General features: G+C 41.1%; 1 protein-coding gene across 1 annotated transcript in view; it reads left to right on the top strand.

Annotated features, from left to right (window-relative positions):
* Positions 1-16236, top strand: part of TYR (tyrosinase) — a 54894-nt gene extending 38658 nt beyond the window's left edge. Inside the window, exons 4-5 of the mRNA XM_027638556.1 lie at positions 2032-2213; positions 15752-16236. Coding sequence (XP_027494357.1) covers positions 2032-2213; positions 15752-15975 — 406 coding nt within the window. The 3' untranslated portion in view covers positions 15976-16236. The remainder of the gene's footprint in view (positions 1-2031; positions 2214-15751) is intronic.
* The last annotated feature ends 3615 nt before the right edge of the window (positions 16237-19851 follow it).

Genomic DNA, 19851 nt, shown 5'->3' with positions numbered 1-19851 from the left:
GATTGGAGTACACTCTCCCACACACCACACCTCCTCAAGCTAAATTACTACTTTATTGTCTATGTGTTTTTAATGATTAAATATTAATTTTTTCATTATGTTCTCTAATGATTACAGAGTTTCTGTTCAAACTTTCTTGTGATAACTGCAGCTGAAGTCTTGATACTGTTTAAATTTATCCATCTGAAAACTTCAGCTAAACATTACTCAGATGAGAGTCTTTCTAGACAGGGTTGATGACATTAACTGAAGAAGAGAGCCACAAATAAAGATTTCAACCAAAAGTAATACGTGTGTTGTTAAGAGTTGACAAGGTGTATGATCATAGTGATGTTTTCATAAATTAAATTTTTGAATTCTAAAAAAAGAACCAAGATTTTGACCCTATTCTATTTTGATGAGCGTGAGAGGGTTTTAATGTGGTGGGGGGCGCGCAAAAACTCTTGAGTAAAGAGTAAAGTCTAGCAGCAGATCCCGGGATAAAGATCCTGATAGTCCTGAGCACATGCATTTCTGAGATAACTTGAGTCCCTGAACAGTCAGTTACTAATTAGAAGGGGAGGGGGGGAAGTCCTTGTCCTACAGTCGGTGGCCCATGCTGAGGAGGAGCAACAGTTGAGCCAAGATCTCAATCTAAGTGCAATTTATCTCTTTAGAGCATTTCTATCTCTCATAACTGAGAGACAGACCCAGTGACCCTTCCCTGAACTTGATGTTGATACTCGCTTCCTACCAGTATCTTCTGATTGAGTATTGGGTCCTCTTTCTTCATTTAAAAGATACCTGCATCTGCTTTCCCTGCACCATTTTTCCACCTCCCCTATTCCAACCTAGCACATTCAGGTGAACAAACACGAAGGCATCAGGGAAAGGATTTGAAGATTGAAAGAAAGAGAAGATTTGAGCAGAAAAAGCTCAGACACAGGGAGAACTGAGAGTGTTTCGGAAGATTCTTAATTTTGCTTTCCAAACATCTCGTAGTTAACTTGAAAATGTCAATATAAACTCTTCCCATACTGCAACCTTTAAGCTTTCTACCTCTGAGTTGAAGAGCAGACATACAGCCCTGTGCTGACGCACAGATAACAGGACAAACTTTGCAAGAGAAAAGTGGAAAGGAGCAGCTGAGGATGGAGATATGGGTAACAGCTTCCACTGGGTTTGCATGGTGAGGTTTTGGTAGTTAGGGAACTACAGGCATGGTTTCTGTCAGAAGGTGTCAGCAACTGTCCCCATGTTCGACAGCACTTGTTCCATCTGGCTGCAAGATAGACCTGCTGCTGACCAAAGCTGAGCCCATTAATGACCTTGGTAGACATCTGGAATCACATATCTAAGAAGAGCGTTAAAAAAGCTGCCCGACAGCACCGGGAGAGAGGAGTGAGAATGTGTTGAACAAGAGTGCAGACACTAAGGTAGTGAAGAAGTTAATTCTGGAGAAAGACATTTTACTGACAACAGATCTGTCAAGTTTTTGGACTCAGATAGCTTATACCTTCTACCTCAGGTGTTTCCACTCCCTAGCTGATGTCCAACCAGCTATGGTGTGACCACACTTTAATGCAAGTGTGAAAATCCTTGGTAAGAAATTGAAGGAAGGGGAACAGGACAGAGCAGCTGGAAACAGGACCATTCACAACCAGCTACAAATGTTTCTGAGAGTGAGGAGGAATGACTGAGGTCTTTAATCAATTTTTATCTATCCCTCACAACCATATCAATTGCTGAGTAGAGGTTACAGTCAGGTCACAGAGAGAGAATGATTTACTTTTATAGAATTTAAAAGCATATTCAGCCTCTCTGCAGCACTGCAGGCCTTTGCTTTTTGTAGGCTTGCATAGGAACTCAGCACTGAAATTAATAACTTCAAATTTGGAAAGCATTACACACATATAAAACCAAGACATTGCATGCGACTTTATCCCCAGGATTCAAAAAAAAACTAAAAGAAAGCCAATGCTTTTTTTAGTTTTCAAGAAGAAAATTTCTGCTGATCTCCACCACTGATTGACATGCTTTTTTTTCCCACAGCATTTTTGAACGATGGTTAAGAAGACACAGGCCCATGCTAGAAGTTTACCCAGCAGCCAATGCACCGATTGGGCACAATCGAGAAAATTACATGGTCCCCTTCATCCCTCTTTACAGAAATGGAGAATTTTTTAAATCCTCAAGAGAGCTGGGCTATGACTATGAGTATCTGCAAGAACCAGGTAATATTATAATTTTGGGTAAATGTAAAATGTAACATTTTTTGCCTATAACCTGGAATATGACTGTCAAATGAGAAGATAAAAAATCCCTTTGTTCCAGATTTTTTCCTGAATATAGTCCCACATTGTACCTTCTTTTTTTCACATTTCTGGTCTGATACAGAATTCACATACTACTATTAGAAAAGATCCAACCAAAAATCAGTCATTGATATTAATATTATCCATCCTAGCCTATTAATAGCAGAATCTGACTCAGATGATCAGCTGGTGTTCAGAACTGGAGAGCAAAAGTGCTGGATTTTGATCCTGCCATTTGGCCAGCTCAGCTGTTAGAGTGCAGCACCAACAAGTGGGATTTTCAGTTTTCTGGTCATGGTTCAAAGGAATGCAGATTCAAAACTCTCTTTCTGGATTATAAATGTAATCTGATCCTTTAAATACCCACAGTAAAATTCATTGTAGCACCAAAGACTACACAAGGTCTGTGCAGCACTTAAAACAGTGATCCATTGACTTTGTGCTTGCCCTATGATTGCTTATATGAACACAATTCACTATGTTCATTTCAAACAAATTAATTTTGTGCTGTTTAGTGATGGTTTTGACATACATTGCTATTCAGAGGTAGTTTTTACTTGGACTTCTTGGCTGTCCTTGAGCAAAGGGAGGACAGAGGCCCTTGAGGCTGTAGCTGATGGGGAACCTCAGGTACACCATGCCATATGTAATGGTTTGAGAGACCCAAAATCCAGTTTTCGAGTCCAAGCCCCTCTCCCACATCTCAGACCAGTGTGAGATGGGTTTTCCAGACACCACACAAGACTCAAAATGAGGGGAAGGGATTATATTACAATGACTTTACAAATAAATATTACAATACATCATGTACAATCATAACTATCTTTTCTATGATAAAGCAGTATTTACAATGGATCAAATCTCTTCTTCCTCCAAATAAAAGTCCAGGAGGGAAGAAGGAAGAGATCCTTTCCACTCTCAGAGCAGCAGTGTCTCTAGGGCATCAGTCTCTCTCTCTCTCTTTCTCTTCCATGCAGCAGCTGTAACTGGATCACTTTTCAGTACACACGAGGGGGGGTCTCCAAGCCCCTCTCGGCCCTTTGACTCCAAGCGAGGGTCTACCTCTTCCGTGGGCTGTGTTCACCGGGACAAAGGTCACTTCACCATGTCATATCACGAAGTACAGGAGTATTCGTGACAGTCCCTATCTTCAGGGGATTCAAATTCCCTTTCAGAGCTCCTGGGCTCTGATCTCAGGCTGCTAAGCAGCGGGGGGGGGGGGGAAGTGAAAGCCCTCCTCCGCATTCCTTTGATCGTCCCAGTCCAACTCCAGGATTCCTTGAGCGTCTCAGCTCCTCTCTGCAGTGCTGTAGCACTCCAAGACTCTTCTCAAGCAAGAGTCCATCATCCTCCTCCTCTCTAGGAGGTCTCAGAGGGGTTTGGGGAGTTTGTTTCAGTTCTTACCCAAACTCTCTCTCTCTCTGTAGAGTTTAGTTCTGCTCTGTCTCCATCAGACATTTCTCTGTGTCCCTCCTCCTTGGCTGCAATGCTTGTTTGCTGCTCCTTATCTTCTGGCTCTTTGCCAATGTACTCCATAAGCTGCTCCTGCTGCTGCTCACAGTGCAGGAGAAAATCTCCCAGCTTCTCAGTTACAGATACTTAGCCCAGTCTAACACTGTTCCAAGTCCCTGTATCCCCCTGAGCTGGGGGCTGGGGGGGGCCCAGCCCCCAGTGGGGCTCCAGACCCCTTCTCATCGTGGCCTCAGAACATGGCCACCTCTCCAACAACAACTACAACTACAACTAACCTTCTTTTCCGGTCTGGGTGATATGTTTATATTTTGCAGAAGCGCTCATTGGCTCAACCCCAAGGGTGAACACCCCCTGGGGGTTTACCATTATAACTTCAGGGGAAAACTCTTTATCCCCCCGCCACACCATAGTAAGTCCATAGTGATGTAATTCATAGATTCTTTTTAGTGCACATTTCCTTATTGTTTAAGGGAAAGGTTTAGTTCTCTTAAAATAAAAATGGTGCCTTGAACTGAGATTGTTCAGATACTTTGGCACAATCATTTATAGAACTGAGCCATTGCAATGATCAGATACATCTCTCATCTTCTACACTGCCAAAAGCTCCCTGTGATGTGGGATGCAGTTATCCTCACAGAGAACTGGCCACTGAACAGGTAGGTTACTGGGCATGTTTGCTTTTCCTGTTTGAGGCAGAAAACATTCTGTGAACTTGTCCCTTCAGTTAAAAGGTAATTAAGAATTGAAAGTCCAATAATGTTATAGCAATATCACCAGATAGTTTTTAGCATCTCTAGCATTGTCATAGCTTGATTTTTGTCTTTATCAAAAGAATATCAGGTCTCAGGGCATCTGCTAATGGCAGTATGTGTTTACTGCAAACTTGATAAACTGTCCAATCGTGCAATTAGCTTGTTTGCTCACATTTTGTAAAAATCTAGCTTGTGTTTTTTACAGTCATCTAGAAAACTAATTTTTTGTCTATTTTATGTGTAATGAAAGAAATCTGCAGCTCTCCAGTATCATTGTTTAAGGTCATTTTAGTACTATAACCAACATACAGCAGTCACTATTTCTCCTAACATATCATAAAAACAGACATAAAAAAATCTAATAAATATTTCAAATATATTTTCAAAACTATAGGTTTAGTTGTTTTAGTAGTGTTTTGCCTTTTTGTTCTTGATGTTATAATTTAATTTCAGATCAAGATCAGAAATACTTATTCATACATTTTAATGAAAGCCATTAGTTTCCTAAACTCATACTGTTGTTAGAATTGTACCACTCAGATGAAGTTCCAAATATCATGACTTTCAGGAATTCTAAATCCTGAAGTGATACTGCAAAAGGAAGCAAATTATAAGATATGTACCATTTAACAATTCACTTCTGTTTCCTCCTGGACTCTTCCTTTTTTCCAGTGGAGCACATAGTCCTCAGAAAATGAAAACCTTAATAAATTCTGCCCATGTTTTTAACACAGAGGTAAGGAAAGAAGTTCCCTAATTATTTTGAAAGATCAACACAAAGAATGAAATTCAATGCTGTTCAGAAAGCCCAGATAATCCTCAGATGTCACTCAACTCCTTGTTAATCTCACTGAGATGAGAGCTTGAGCTATTTCTTGTCTGAAGAGAAGAACTGGTTACAAATGGAAAATGGCTGGACTCTCAAAATGTGGATACAGATTTTCTTGCTACTCTAGTGTTTAAATACAGACAAGATAGTGATGCTGGGTTCCTGGTCAGAGGAACGTAGGCATAAACAGAAACTTCTTGATACCTGAAGCAGGAAAGCCTGTTGACTCTCCCTGAAAGTTCCTGTGTACTCAAGGGAGAAGAGAAAGTCTGTGATTGGCAACCAGGAGTTACTGGACAAATAGGGAAAAATTACAAAGGAAAAAAAAAAATCAGTAGCAAAGATCTGGGTGTTCAAGAACAGGCAGCGTTTCTGCACATCTTCCAAAGGAGGAAGAAGAGGAAAGGCAAAGGAAGAGGACATGATAGAGTCAGGGATGAGCACACAAGATCTGACTCTATGCTGTTCTAAAGAACTGGCTTGTTTGCTTTTAAAGAAAATGGTTTAGGGGTGATTATAGTGGTGCTGGGCTGACAGTTGGACTAGATGGTCTTGAAGGTCTCTTCCAACTTGGATGATTCTTTGACTCCGCAGCCATTTTGAGTTACAGTACCAGCAGTTCTGGAGATATGAAGTACTACTACACAGAGCATGATGAGGCTGGTTACAAGAAATAAAACTTGGAAAGAATTCAATGACAAAATGTCATTTTAATGCTAAATTATATTGTTGTTGTGTCCCTGAGGAAAAACCGATGCCTGGAACTCTGCTTTCCGCTCCAAAGCAAATCTGCTTGTGACAGTATTTGATTTTAACTGTAACTTCATTTATTTCTATATGTACGACAGTGCTGAAACAGAAGTGATCACAGTGTTTATGGAAATCCATCCCTCAGGAATCAAAGGCACATGTCAGAGTGTAGTTACTGGAGAGCTGCTCTGAACAGAAGCCAGAGCAGACACCCAGCTTTCCCTGACATGAGAACTGTGAGCTGTAAAACTACCACAACCCTCACAGTTTACTGTAAGAGAGCACTAGTTAGCATCAATAAAAAGATTTGGAAGACTAACGGCACCACCTAGCAACAGCTGTCAAAACAATTTACTGTGTCAAGAGCTTATATTTCAGGGACTGGACTAAGCCTTTTCTATATTTTTTCCTTCTTTCAGAAATGAAAACAGATAATTTACAGATGCAATCTTGACTTTTCCCCAGAAAGTCTCCCTCTTCCAACAAGAACAATATTATAGAACCATAGAATCATTTAGGTTGGAAAAGGCCTTTAAGATCATAGAATCCAACATCAAATGACCACTGACAAGCCCAGTCAAAATCATGTCTCTTAGCACTATGTCTACATGATTTTTGAACACTTCCAGGGATGATGATTCCACCACTTTCCTGAGAAGCCTGTTCCAGTGCTTGACAACCCTTTCCATGAAGGAATTCTTCCTAATATCCAATCTAACCCTCCCCTGGCACAACTTCAGGCCATTTCCTCTTGTCCTGAAGTTACCTGGGAGAAGAGACTGATCCCCAGTTCGCTTCAACCTCCTTTCATGTTGTTGTAAAGAGAAGGCCCCCTGAGACTCCTTTTCTCCAGGATAAACAACCCCAGCTCACTCAGTCACTCCTTATAAGACTCGTTCTCCAAACCCTTCACCAGCTCTGTTACCCTTCTCAGGACACTCTCCAGAAGTGGTTTGATGACCACTACATGAGTAGCTGGGTAAACCATTTTTTATTTTTTTAAAAAACAGACAACTACCCAATTATAAACCCAGGAATCTGACCACCAGTTTCAATTTCTGGACACTAAGTAAGTGTGTTTCTTAACTAAAGATCTTTGAGACTCAGGTCAAAGCAAGGAATTGTGACTACAATGCAGAAAGCCAGGTTGCTCCTGCATGTGTTGCATGAGGATCCATAGCTCAGATCCAGTGTCATATTGCAGCTCATTTCTATGTCTGGCTCTTCAGCAATTTGACTGCAAAATTACATCTAGGTCAGTAGAAAACATGGCAGCTGGCAAATATGATACCCTCAAGGAGAGACTCCCAACTCAGGAGCACACAGTGTTGGCCACAATGTGAAAGGGCAATGTTATGTTCTCAGAGGCTATTATAAAATAGTGACATGCACACAAAAATGTGGATGCTAGGACAATAATAGGCAAATAAAGGTGGCAAAATGCTGGCTTGGGAAGTGGTTTAGATTTCTAAACTAAATAAAAGATGACAAGAGAGTATTTTGGCCTCTGGTTCTCTTCAGGCATAGATAAGGAGGTGTAGATTCAGGTTAATTAAAACAGAGAGAAACAAAGAAAACAGTAAAAAGAAAGTAATAACAGATATTTTATTGGTTATATAATGACACTGAATAGAAGAAGAGAAATATGGATTTAAAAACATTTTTTTTCTTTTCCTAAGAGCCTTTTAGAGGTAGAAAACTTTTGGTGAGCTTTTAACACCCCGGTAGCATATAGAGTGTGGTGACAACAGGTATCCTATAGACAGATCTCACCTCTTTTATAAGAAATTTGTATAAGTAAACTTTGAAAGAAGACTTATAAAGTACAAGTGATAACTGAGGTTGTCAAATAAAAAAGAAATAGTATTGCTTTATAAATACACCCAGGAATATTTGATTTATCTCCTCTCAACACTTCAAAGTAATCCATTTTTTCAGGAATCCATTCTGTGAGTCTGGCTATCATTGCCACCAAGTGGGCAGGACAGTAACATATTACTACACAGAAGTAACAGGCAGACAAAACTCTAATCAACCTCAGCACTGAAAAATTAATTATAAAGTCATTGTCAGAAATTACTGGATTACAGGATTCTCACTGTTTCTAGAGACAGTCATATTATGAATGATGAGTCATAGTTTCCTGATATCCCACCTGGAGCAGAAGACAAAATTGAAAGGGAGCAGGTTGATTTTACACCATGAGATACTGTAGCTCTACCATAAACAACCCACTAACATCCATTGTACAGCATCTCTTGCAGTCCAAAAATAGTGGAATATGGATGAAAGTCTTTCTCCAGACTTTGTCTTGTTGTTGTAAGACATTAAAAAGCACTTTTCAAGCTGTAATAATGAGGACACTCGGATGAAATCTGTGAGAGCTGTGAAATTTTCATCACTACAAAGACAAGTAATCCTGCCCTAAAACCAACTCCAGAATCTGAATCTCATTCAGTTCATCCTCCTAGTTTTGATTGTGGAAGTCTCACTGGTATTGCCTTTGAATGCCCAGAGGGACACAACCAACAAAACACAAAGACACGACAAATGGCAGAAATTAACTTGCTCACTAGGATAAGAAAAAAATTGCAATCTAGAAGTGATAGAAATGTTTGTACTATCTCAAGGTTTGCTTTAAAACCTAATACCCATTAACTACCCAGGTTACGAGTAGAAATAGGTGTCAAATGTGGTAGTAAGACTGCAAACATATCAGTGGGACTATGGCAATAGATAAATTATAGAATTTTTCTTTGTTTAGTTTTTGGTTGGCCAGAGGTTTTATTTCTAATTTGTGCAATTAACCATAGAAAGACTTTGCCATCCTCTGGTTTACATAGAAGGAATATCTTAAATATACAAATATTTTTTAAAAGTTTAAATGTTAGAGGATATTTTTAATCTTTGGGATCTATTATATCAATAATATGGTTTGACATTACCACAAAAGGCACATCTGAGGATGTTCAATGATAGATTTGCCATGGTATGTTTCCTCAATCATCACACAAAATCCACATTATTACCCTAAATATAGGAGACACACATTGCTTCACTTTAAAATTACACCATTGTGGTTTACCACCCTCTTAATGACATTCATCAATCCACATGAAATAGACTACCTGGCATTTTTAAATTACACTAAAAAAGAACAATCTGATTTATTAAGAATAGGAAGTTATTTGTTGTTATTGCCTAGAACTAACACACTCTTTGAGAACAAGAACATGTCAAGAGCTGAATGTTAAGACCACAACTGAGGTTAGTCGCTGCTAATTTCCCATCAAAAAGAGCAGGAAGGCAAGACATTGGTTTCTGTTGGTAATGGGAGGGTAGCTATCAAGCAGCAGCTCAACCTAGCTTCCTTTTGCTTTGTCATGAACATATTGACATGGTGTTCATGGCCGTTTCCAGTGAGGACTATCCTAAACACTGATGTAAAAGGAATGGGATTGGCATTTGCCAGTCTCCTAATAAAACAGCTATATGTTGTCCCCTTGCTCCCAGCTCCCTTGACACTTTTCCCAGGTAGTCATCAGCAAACACAGCTGTTGCACTTTTGGGCCTTGCACAGTTAAAGAATCATGATAATGGAATACTTGAAAAGGCAATTTTGCAAGATTTTGGTTGAACAGCCAGTCCAGTCAAAGGTTTTACTGTTGTGTTAGAGTCACAGATTAACAGATCACAGGGTGTTATTCCATCCCTTGACATCCAAAAGTTGCCATGGCAACTTTATGATGGTGATGCCAAACTCTTTTGTGAAGCCAAAAAAACCAGGCAGTAGTAGTAGATGGCTTTTGGCTTTGAACTAATTACAAAACCAGTATTGACTGAGGCTGAAAGCAAGAGAAGGACATGTATGATTGATTATCATGATATAATAAAATAGATTAATTTCTTTGAAAAGAGCCTGACATGAAATGTGACATTATGTTTTATTGGGAAGAAGATAGGTCAGACCTCTAAGTAATATTGATGGAGGAGAGAGATGGTTCAAGGACAAAGCACAAATTTAAGATGTCACATAGAAAACCCTCTGTGAAGGACCAGGAATCAGAATGGGAACAATTTCAGAAAAAGATGTACAGTGATTGAAAGGACTTTATGATACAGACTTTACAGTTATTATGTATATACGTATTGTATATTTCCCCAGAATTTGTATCTCCCAGGCATACCCAGGCTTGTCCACTTCCCTGCTGATTGGCGGGAGAAGCTGCAGAGAGGCGACAGCCTCCATTGGCCCTTTCCTTCCCCGGTTCCTCCCACGGTCCTCCCTCTTTTGTCTGTGCCTCTATCCCAATTTGTTCCCCCGTTTGTCTGTCTCATGCTCCACCCCATGTTCTGGCCCTTTCCCCGCCTGAACTGATAATAAATCCTGTGCACGCCTCAATAAAGCATTCCATCTGCACCCTACCTTGTCTCCCAAACCCATCCGTGCTGTGTCACGGCTCCATCCCCCCTTCGAACCGTGGCAACTCTCATATCCTAGACACATTCTGCAAAGAATAGAACTTTGTAGTAATTCTCTTTTGCTATAACATTAAAACAGTGTCAAGTTTCTGTTATGTATCAATTTCCTTTTAGCTTAATTGTAATTCACTTTAAATAGCTGTATTGTTTCTAATTTGGACATGTTTGTAATATAAATACAAATGAGAGGAGTTAAAAAAAAAATTGGAGTTACAAACTCAAGCACACAAAGTTAAGGTGTGCCAGCATTAAAGTCTATGTAAGCACAACCCACCCTCCACCTCTCCAGGTGAGCATTATCTTTAATTGCACATTATTTTTTCCCCAGACCCTCAAGTCATTCACTACACAACACAGACAGCATTCATTAAGAAACAGATATCCAATCCTTTTCACTTCTGATTTTTGTTTTCTCAGTTGAGCAGCGTGTAGCCTAATGTGTGATTTATTGCACACTTCTGAATTTCTATCCTAAAGATATTTCCTCTAAGGCTTTTCTTTGGTGATGATCACTACAGCAGCTGAGTCCTGCAGAAATATTAATTCATATTCACAATAAAAAGGATTCTGTTAATGATCCTGTCCTCATTTGACAGATGAGAAATGAAGATTAAAGAGATAATGTCCTGCATAGCCAGAGGTTTGTGGGGTTCACTCTGAAACATCAAGAATCTAATTTTTGTGTAATTCTTTGTGTTGTATAGCATTTATATGTCTAATGAGAATACAAGTAGCAGGCTGAACATGCAGACTCTTGAAAATGCAATCTCAGAATACAAAGTTGGACTAGCACGGAAAGCACGGAACAGAAAAATACCCACCAAACATTCATCAAAGTAAAACTGAGTTGTAGGGACAAACTATATTCAACCTAAACTCAACCTAAACTGAATAACATCTCAAAAAATTATTCAGACTTCAGCTGTTAAGGACAGCTTAACTCTAAAGGTACTGCAAACCAAAATCATAGAATCATAGAATCATCAGGGTTAGAAGAGACCTTTAAGATCATCAAGTCCACCTGTCAACCCAGCACTACCACTGTAACCCCTAAATCACTAAATCACATCACCCAGCACCAGATCCAGATAACTCTTAAACACCTCCAGGGATGGTGATTCCACCACCTCCCTGGGCCATGCTGGACAACCCTAATGGTGAAAAATTTTTTTCTAATATATAATCTGAATATCCCCTGTCTGAGCTTAAGGCCATTTCTTTTCTCTCTCTACAGGCACAGTAGACGAGACAGGTCCTTCTTGGCCACCTGGGCGCACTGTTGGCTCATGTTCAGCCCCTGTTAACCAGCAGCCGCAAGTCCTTTTCTGCCAAAAAGTTCTCCAGTCACTCCTCCCCAAGCCTATAGCGCTGCATGGTATTGTATAACCCAAGTGCAGGACCTGGCACTTCATCTTATTGAACCTCATGCAGTTGTCCCTAGTTCATTGTTCAAGTCTATCCAGGTCTCTCTGTAAAGTCTTCCTACCCTTGAGCAGATTAACATTCCCACACAACTTCGTGTCGTCTGCAAATTATTGAGGGTGCACTCAATACTTGCATCCAGATCATCAATAAAGGTGTTAAACAGGACTGGCCCCAAAACTGAGAAACACTGTTAGTGACTAGCGACCAACTGGATTTAGCTCCATTCACTACAACAATTTGGGCCTGGCCATCCAGCTAGTTTTTTACCCCTCAAAGAGTCCATCCATCCAAGACATGAACAGCTAGTTTTTCTGGGAAGGTGCTGTGGGAGATGGTGTCAGATGCTTAACTGAAGTTCAGATAGACCACAGCCACAGCCGTCTCCTCATCCATCTTGTCGTAGAAGGAGATCAGGTTGGTCAAGGTTGCCTCTCATAAATCCATGTTAGCTGGGCTTGATCCCCTGGTTGTCCTGCATGTGTCATGTAACAGCACTCAGGATGATCTCTTCAATAACCTTGCCAGGAACCAAGGTTAGGCTGACAGGCCTGTAGTTCCCCAGATCATCCTTCTGACCCTTCTTGTAGATGGGCCTTACATTTGCCAATTCCCATTCAGCTGGAAATTATTCAGTTAACCAAGACTGCTGGTAGAAGATTAAGAGTGGTTTGGCAAGTTCATTTGGTAGTTCCCTCAATACTCTGGCTGGATCCCATTAGGGCCCATGGAATTGTGAGTGTCTAATTGGCATAGCAGGTCACTAGCCATCTCGTCCTGGATTATGGACCTTCACTCATCTCCCCATCACCAGCTTCCAGCTCAGCTGAGGACAACTGGTCTTGGTATTGAAGACTGAGGCAAAGAAGGCATTAAGTACCTCTGTCTTTTCCTCATCCCATCACTGCACTACCCTCTGCATTCAAAAAATTATAGAGACACTCCTTGGCTCTCTTCTTGCTTTCAATGTATTTATAGAAACTTTTATGATTGTCTTTAACTATAGTGGCCAAATCAAGTTCAAGTTGGGCTTTGGCCATTCTAACCTTCTCCCTACACGATATTGCGACATCTTTGGAGTCCTCACAAATTACCCCATCATCCTGCCAGAGATGGTAGATTCTCTTGTTTTTCCCTGAGTTCCAGCCTAAGTTCTCTGTTTTTCCAGGCCGGTCTTTTTTCCCCGGAGACTTGTTTTCTTATACCCTGGGACAGCCTGATGCTGAATATCTAACAGTTCCTTTTTAAAACACATCCAGCCTTCCTGGACTCCTTTTCCCTTCAAGACTGACTGCAAATGGACTCTGTCAATCTCCTAAACAGGTCAAAATCTGTCCACCAGAAGTCCAAGGTGGAAGTTCTGATGGTGCTCCTCCTTCCTTCACAGAGTACAGAAAACACTAACATTTCATGGTCACTATGCCCAAGATGGCCACTGACCATCACATTACTCACTAGTTCTTCTTTGTTCACAAACAACAGGTCTAGCAGGGCACCTCCTCTGGTAGGTTTATTTACCATCTGTGTTATGAAGTTATCTTCCACACACTCCAGGAGCCTCCTAGATTGCTTCCTCTATGCTGCGTATTTCCAGAGAAAACTTCTGGACTTCTACCAGCCACTTGTAGAATGCCTCATCAGCCTATTTGTCCTCGCTAGGTGGTCTGTAACAGACACCCACCACAACATCCACCCTGTTGACCTTCCCCTTGATCTTCACCCAGAGGTAGTCAACCTTGTCATCTTCATCATTGTCGATTTCAATACATCCAAAACACTCTGTAACATATGGAGCTACCCCACCAGCTCTCCTGCTTCACCTGTCTCTTCTAAAGAGCTTATAGCTATCCATTGTAACACTCCAGTCATGACAGTCAGCCCCTCATGTTTCCATGCTGGTGACTACATCATGACTTTCCTGCTGAACAATAGCTTCCAGCTCCTCCTGCTTGCTGCCCACACTGCGTACATTGGGGTAGATGCACTTCAGCTGGGCTAGTAGTTTTGTCCCTGTCACAGGCATGCCTCACCTAAGCTCATCTCTAGTGATCCTGGTCTTAACTGTTTCCCCCTCTGAGCCTAGTTTAAAGCCTAACTCTCAATCAGCCCTGCTAATTCCTGGGCCATGATCCTTTACCCCCTTTGAGTTAGGTGCACCCCATCTGACATGAGCAGGTCTGGTGCTTTGTAAGCCACCTTGTGGTCAAAAAAACCCCAAATTCCACCTATGGCACCATGTATTGATCTGTTGAAATTTCCTATTCCTTTCAGCATTTCCCCTTAGTACTGAAGGAATCGAGAAGAATACTATCTGCTCACCTGCTCCTTCAACTAAATGCCCCAGTGTCCTGAAGTCCCATTTTGAACCCTGGGACTTCTTCCTTCAATCTCATCCCTATCCACCTGGAGTACTGATAGAGGGTAGTGGTCAGAGGGCTGCACCAAATCAGGCAGCTTCCTGGTTACATCCCTTACCCAGACCCCAGGGAGGCACCATCTTTTCAGAACACGGAGCATATAATAGCATACTCTCGGAAGTATGATCAAAGAGGATATATGGGATTGCTTCTCTGGGCACCAGTGAAAATGCAAGATGACAGGAAGATATTTACAGCCTTTATGGGGGTATACCATACTAAATATGGTCAAGTACATCTAAATCAGTCCAGATGCATAACGAGCATTCAAAAATAAACCACCATAGTGTTTCCCAGAGAAGGTGCCCATAGAGGTGCTCTTTTTTTTTCTTTTGTTCCCTACTAGCTAGTAATTACAGCTAATAATAGCAATTAGAGACTGTAATTGGGAGATGTGGATTCAAAATCCTCCTTGGTCCAAGAGGACAGCAATCCCAGTTTTCAAATTCAAGCCAGGTCATTGGGTGTGTTTTGAACGCATCCCTTTCCAATCTCTATTGTGAAAGGAAAGCCCTCTATGGCAGGATTTTCATGACTCCTTAAGCCTTAGCAAGAAAAACAGAGAGACAGACGTGCACATTCATACTACAAAGCAAAAGGGCAGCTGATTATCTAACAGTGAGAATCTGCCCTGGATTCACCAGAGAAAGAGGATTTCTTGTGCAGAGAGTAACCAGAGAATAATTGTCTACTACCAGTTCCCACACAAGAACTATCAAATGAAATGAGCAGGGGGGCAGGTTCAAAACTAGTGAAAGGAAGCTTTTTCCCCCATTCAACATATAGTTAAGGCAGGGATCTTATTGTTGCAAAAAGTTATGATGAAAGTTCAAAGAGCATTTTTAAAAGATGATGGAAGGAAAAATGTCCTCCAATGACTATTACATACAACAATATCCCGTTTAGTTCAGGAAATCCCTGAGCTGTAAATTGTCTGAGCCTGGGTAAGTATTTTGTGAAAGGATTGTAATAGGCTTGACCTTTCCTTAAACTCTCCCTAGTATTCTGCTTCAGTAATTGTTGCCAACAGGATGCTGAGCTAGCAGTACTTGTGGCCATAGAGTATCAAACTTCTTGTGTCTTATGTTTTGATAAAACCATAAGGAGCACGGGGGACAGTGAATTCTGTTCCTGCCTTTAATATGAAGATTGAGAAACAGACTATAAGGTCTGAAGAGATTTGTTTAAAACAATTTATTACCCTCAAATAATTTCTACCACTGTTCTTCTTTATACTCAGCCTTCCAGTATTATTTATTATACGACTTCCATAAAGTGACTGTATATGGTATCATGTAAAGGGGCTTTTCTTTTTCTATTTGTTTTTTCTAGCCCTTCAGTCTTTTCTAGACTTTTTGACACCTTACCTTCAGCAAGCCCGTCAGATCTGGGCTTGGTTGATTGGAGCAGCTGTGGTTGGAGGCGTCGTTACTGCTGTGCTCACAGGTCTCATTAAGGCCTGTCGAAAGAAAAAAAGAGGAACTTCTTCAGAGATACAACCCTTGCTCATAGAAAGTGAAGATTACAACAATATAACTTATCAGTCCAATTTCTAGATACCTCTGGTAACTCAGTCGTGTTACTAAGGTGCTAATCAAGCATGGAGTGTTTGGTGGATGTTTACAAATACCTTGCTGAGACGTGCTGCATGAGCAGGATGGGCAGTCTTGCTCCTCAAGCCTCTTGTAACCTCCAGTGTTGTAATATCTTATCAGATCCACTCCTACAAAAAATCTCCCAGATCCAACATAAGCTACCGCGCTACCCAAAGAACACCATGTATTTCCTATGGTTGATTAAATAATGCTCCTATGAAACCAGACCAGCTTGTGTGTTGGTGGCTTTAATGTATAATAATTCCCTTTTATTTGTTCTTTCACCATTGTAGGCTCCAATCCTGCAGCCCAATCCATATGTTTGGCACATGGATCTAGTAAGAGGTGTCTGACTGCACAATCTGTGCTACATTCACTCCATGTTTGAATGTAAGAGCAGAAAGACCCCTTTAGTTCAGTGAGCAAAATATATGGTGACTCTGAGTAGAGTGAATGTCCCATAGACACGTTTTTCTTCTGGGATAGAAGCATTTTCTCTCCAGTTCCCATGTCTTGTTTGCCCTTGGTTAAATGTCATCAGTAGAAGAAAGAAGGATCTCGGAAACCACTTCTCACTTGCCTCAAATGCTCCAGCTAGTCGCTGTCCTCTATACTATCTTGCATTTGTCTGGGTAGCTGGGAGATATTTAGGAGATGAAACCTAGTCTCACCATGCCCACCTCTGTTCCATTTGACTTAACAATTGCTCATATTACGGTCGACTTTTGGGTGCTCAGTATGCATATATTCCATGAGGTAAAAAAAGGGTATGATGGATAGACTCTGATTGGACAGCAGGTGCCCATCAAAGTTACTCTGTCACTCCCCTCCTCAATCAGGAAGGGGAGAGGAAATATAACAAAAGGTTCATGGGTCGAGGTAAGGAGGTGGAGAGATTACTTGCCTAATACTGTCATGGGTAAAACCAACTTGACTTGGGGAAATTAGTTTAATTTCTTGCCAACCAAAAGTCAGAATAGGATAATGAGAAATAAATAATAATTAAAAAAAATAATATACCTTCTCCAACCCCTCCCTTCTTCCCAGGCTCAAATCCATATTTCTCTAAATCCTCCATACCAGCAGCACAGGGGGACAGAAAATGGGGGCTGTGTCACCTCATCATATGTTGTCCCTGTGAGGACTCCTTACACTCTTCCCTTGCTCCAGCATGGGGTTCCTTCCACAGGAAATAATCCTCCATGAACTTCTCCAGTGAGTCCTTCCCATGGGCTGCAGTTCTTCATGAACTGCTTCAGCGTGGGTCCCTTCCATGAAGACTGCTAGATGTTGGCCTCCCCATGGGATCACGAGTCCTGTCCACAAACCTGCTCCACTGTGGGCTCCTCTCTCCATGGGGCCACAAGGTCCTGCCAGGAGCCTGCTCCAGCATGGGCTTCCCACAGGGTCACAGCCTCCTTTTGTCATCCCCCTTCTCTGACACGAGATTCTCCAACGGCTCCAGGTGGATCTCTGTTCCCCCATGGACCTCCATGGACTTCAGGGACACATCCTGACTCACCATGATCTGCACCATGGGCAGAGGAATCTCTGCTCCAGCACCTGCTCCTCCTCCTTCTGCACTGACCTTGGTGTCTGCAGGGCTGTTTCTCTTACATATTCTCACTCCTCTTTCCCAGTTGCAAATGCTTGAACACTGCAAGGAGCCTCAAGCAGGTTCAGGGATACTGTGAGAAGGCTGAAGGAGGGAAGGTAAGTAGGAAGGAATGGACAGAAACTGCATCATTTTCAAATGGGGGAAACATGAACTTTGACAATTGGTCTGAACGCTCTCCTCTAGCCAATAAATGCCATGGAAACTCTCAAATGAGCTATTTTCTCTCACAAATACCTCTAGTGGACATCCACACAGACTATTATCTTGGCTCTTTTCAACTGCCCAACTACATGGACTCACTTCCTTTTCAGGGCAATTGCACTGGAATTGTCCTCTGAACTATAGAAACTTGACAGAGCAGAAGATACATCCAGCAGCAAGGACTTGTATATCTGTTGGGAAGGGTCCACCTACAGTGGATGCTTCTTTAGGAAGTGTCTTGTGATTTTTCACATCAAAGTGTTAGTATTCCTCCCCTGCTCTGGAAATCCTGCTTTCAAGAAGCACACAAGGACTTTTGCAGTCTCTCGACTATCCTTGACTGAACAGTAATGGTCACAAAACCAGGCAAAAATGGAAGGTGGGAATAAAACTAACAGTGTATTATGCAGCAATAGAAGGAAAGGTCTACACCCTGACCAATACCTGCTGATCTACTCCACTGCCCTGATTAAGGAAGACACTGGCTAAAATCTCCTCTGACTCAGCAAAGTGCAGGCCTTTTGCTAAATGAAGCTGTTCTACTTGAAAAACTCTGGTCTTAAATCCAAGAGCTGTCTCTTTTTGTATGGCTTCTGATGCTTGATCTGAGATACTACTAGACAAGTGCTCTCCAGTATCTCTGTTAAATATTAAAAACAAGCACAAAAAAATGTTTCTTGGAACTGAGGCATAAGCAGGAGAAAAGGAATTATACTATGATTATATCTCAAGGGGTCAGTTCAATCTTTTAATGTGTATTTTACATAAGCCAGGATATTCTATTGGTAAAAATAAATGATAACAAGAGAGGGAAAACACTCATATTTAAATTTTGATAATTTTAAATTTTAATAAATCTTGATTGTTTTCAAAGTCAGATAAACACAAATATTTTTATTCAGTCTATTTGAGGACTTCACTCAGATTCCACAACTATTAACTATTTGTTTAATTCCTCTGGACTACTTCAACTAACAAAATGGGAAAAAAACCCCTCTGATAGGTACACAGTGAAAAGTATACTTTGGCCCTCAGCCAAAACCTTGCTTGTTGTGTTTGATAACAATGGCTTGGCTAAAATATTTAAAATTATTATGTAACTCTTATTCTGAAAAATTCTTTTGAACAAATATGAAAAAAGTTAACAGAAGAAATTTGAAAAGGAAATATTTGGGGTCAGAGAAAAAAATAAAAAGTGTTTTTTATTCATTAAGTCTTCACAGAAGCCTAAGTGGCATGATTACCTGGGAATTCCAGACTCCCTGCTCTCACTCAGCTGCACTGGGCAGATGGAGATCTTTGGATATAAAAATGGTGGTAACTGCAGTGAATTTGAGACATAAAGACCCATTCAGTCTATGGAGGGAGAATGAAAATCCCATATGCTCCCAGGGGCTTCCCAGGCAGTCTCCTGTGGGAGCTGGTACACTTCTGGGGTCCCCAGTCCTGAAGTTAGAACACGACAGGAATATGTTGGAATTGTGTATCTTAAAACTCCCAAATGTCCAGCTTTGAGACAGTCTGAATGGCTGTGGCAGTCTGCGACAGACTGCAGCAGAGCTGTGATCCCTCGTTGGGTGGTTGCCCTGGCAGAAAAAAACTCCTGTGTTTTATTAGGCATTTGTTAAAAAAAATGCCATTGTGCAAAATATTTAAGTGTCAGTAAAGCGATGTCATACTTTGAAAAATTGTTCTGATAGAAAAATCCTAACTGCATTAAGCAAGTTTATTTCAATCTCTGCAGTATTCCATGGTGGCAACATTTCATTTTCACACTGGTCAAGGTAATTTTTACCAGATGCCATCCCCTTGCAAAGGACATGGCCAACAAATAATTTCTGATTCAACTCCTCAGCTGTTGGTGTCATCTCCACAGGTTACCAGTGTTCCCTGGGTCTCTCTCTTCTGGCTGTGGCAACTCAGCATTTGTGGAAGGATGAAAGTGGAGCTTTGCCTCATTAGGTCTCCTAAATCCTACTTTTTGCCAGCTCTTGATAATCTCTTCTTCCTAAAAAGCA

This window comes from Corapipo altera, unplaced genomic scaffold, assembly GCF_003945725.1.
Source record: "Corapipo altera isolate COAL_440 unplaced genomic scaffold, ASM394572v1 0, whole genome shotgun sequence".
NCBI classification, from domain to species: domain Eukaryota; kingdom Metazoa; phylum Chordata; class Aves; order Passeriformes; family Pipridae; genus Corapipo; species Corapipo altera.
The sequence above is the reverse complement of the archived record's forward strand: the minus strand, read 5'-3'. Positions and strand labels throughout refer to the sequence as shown.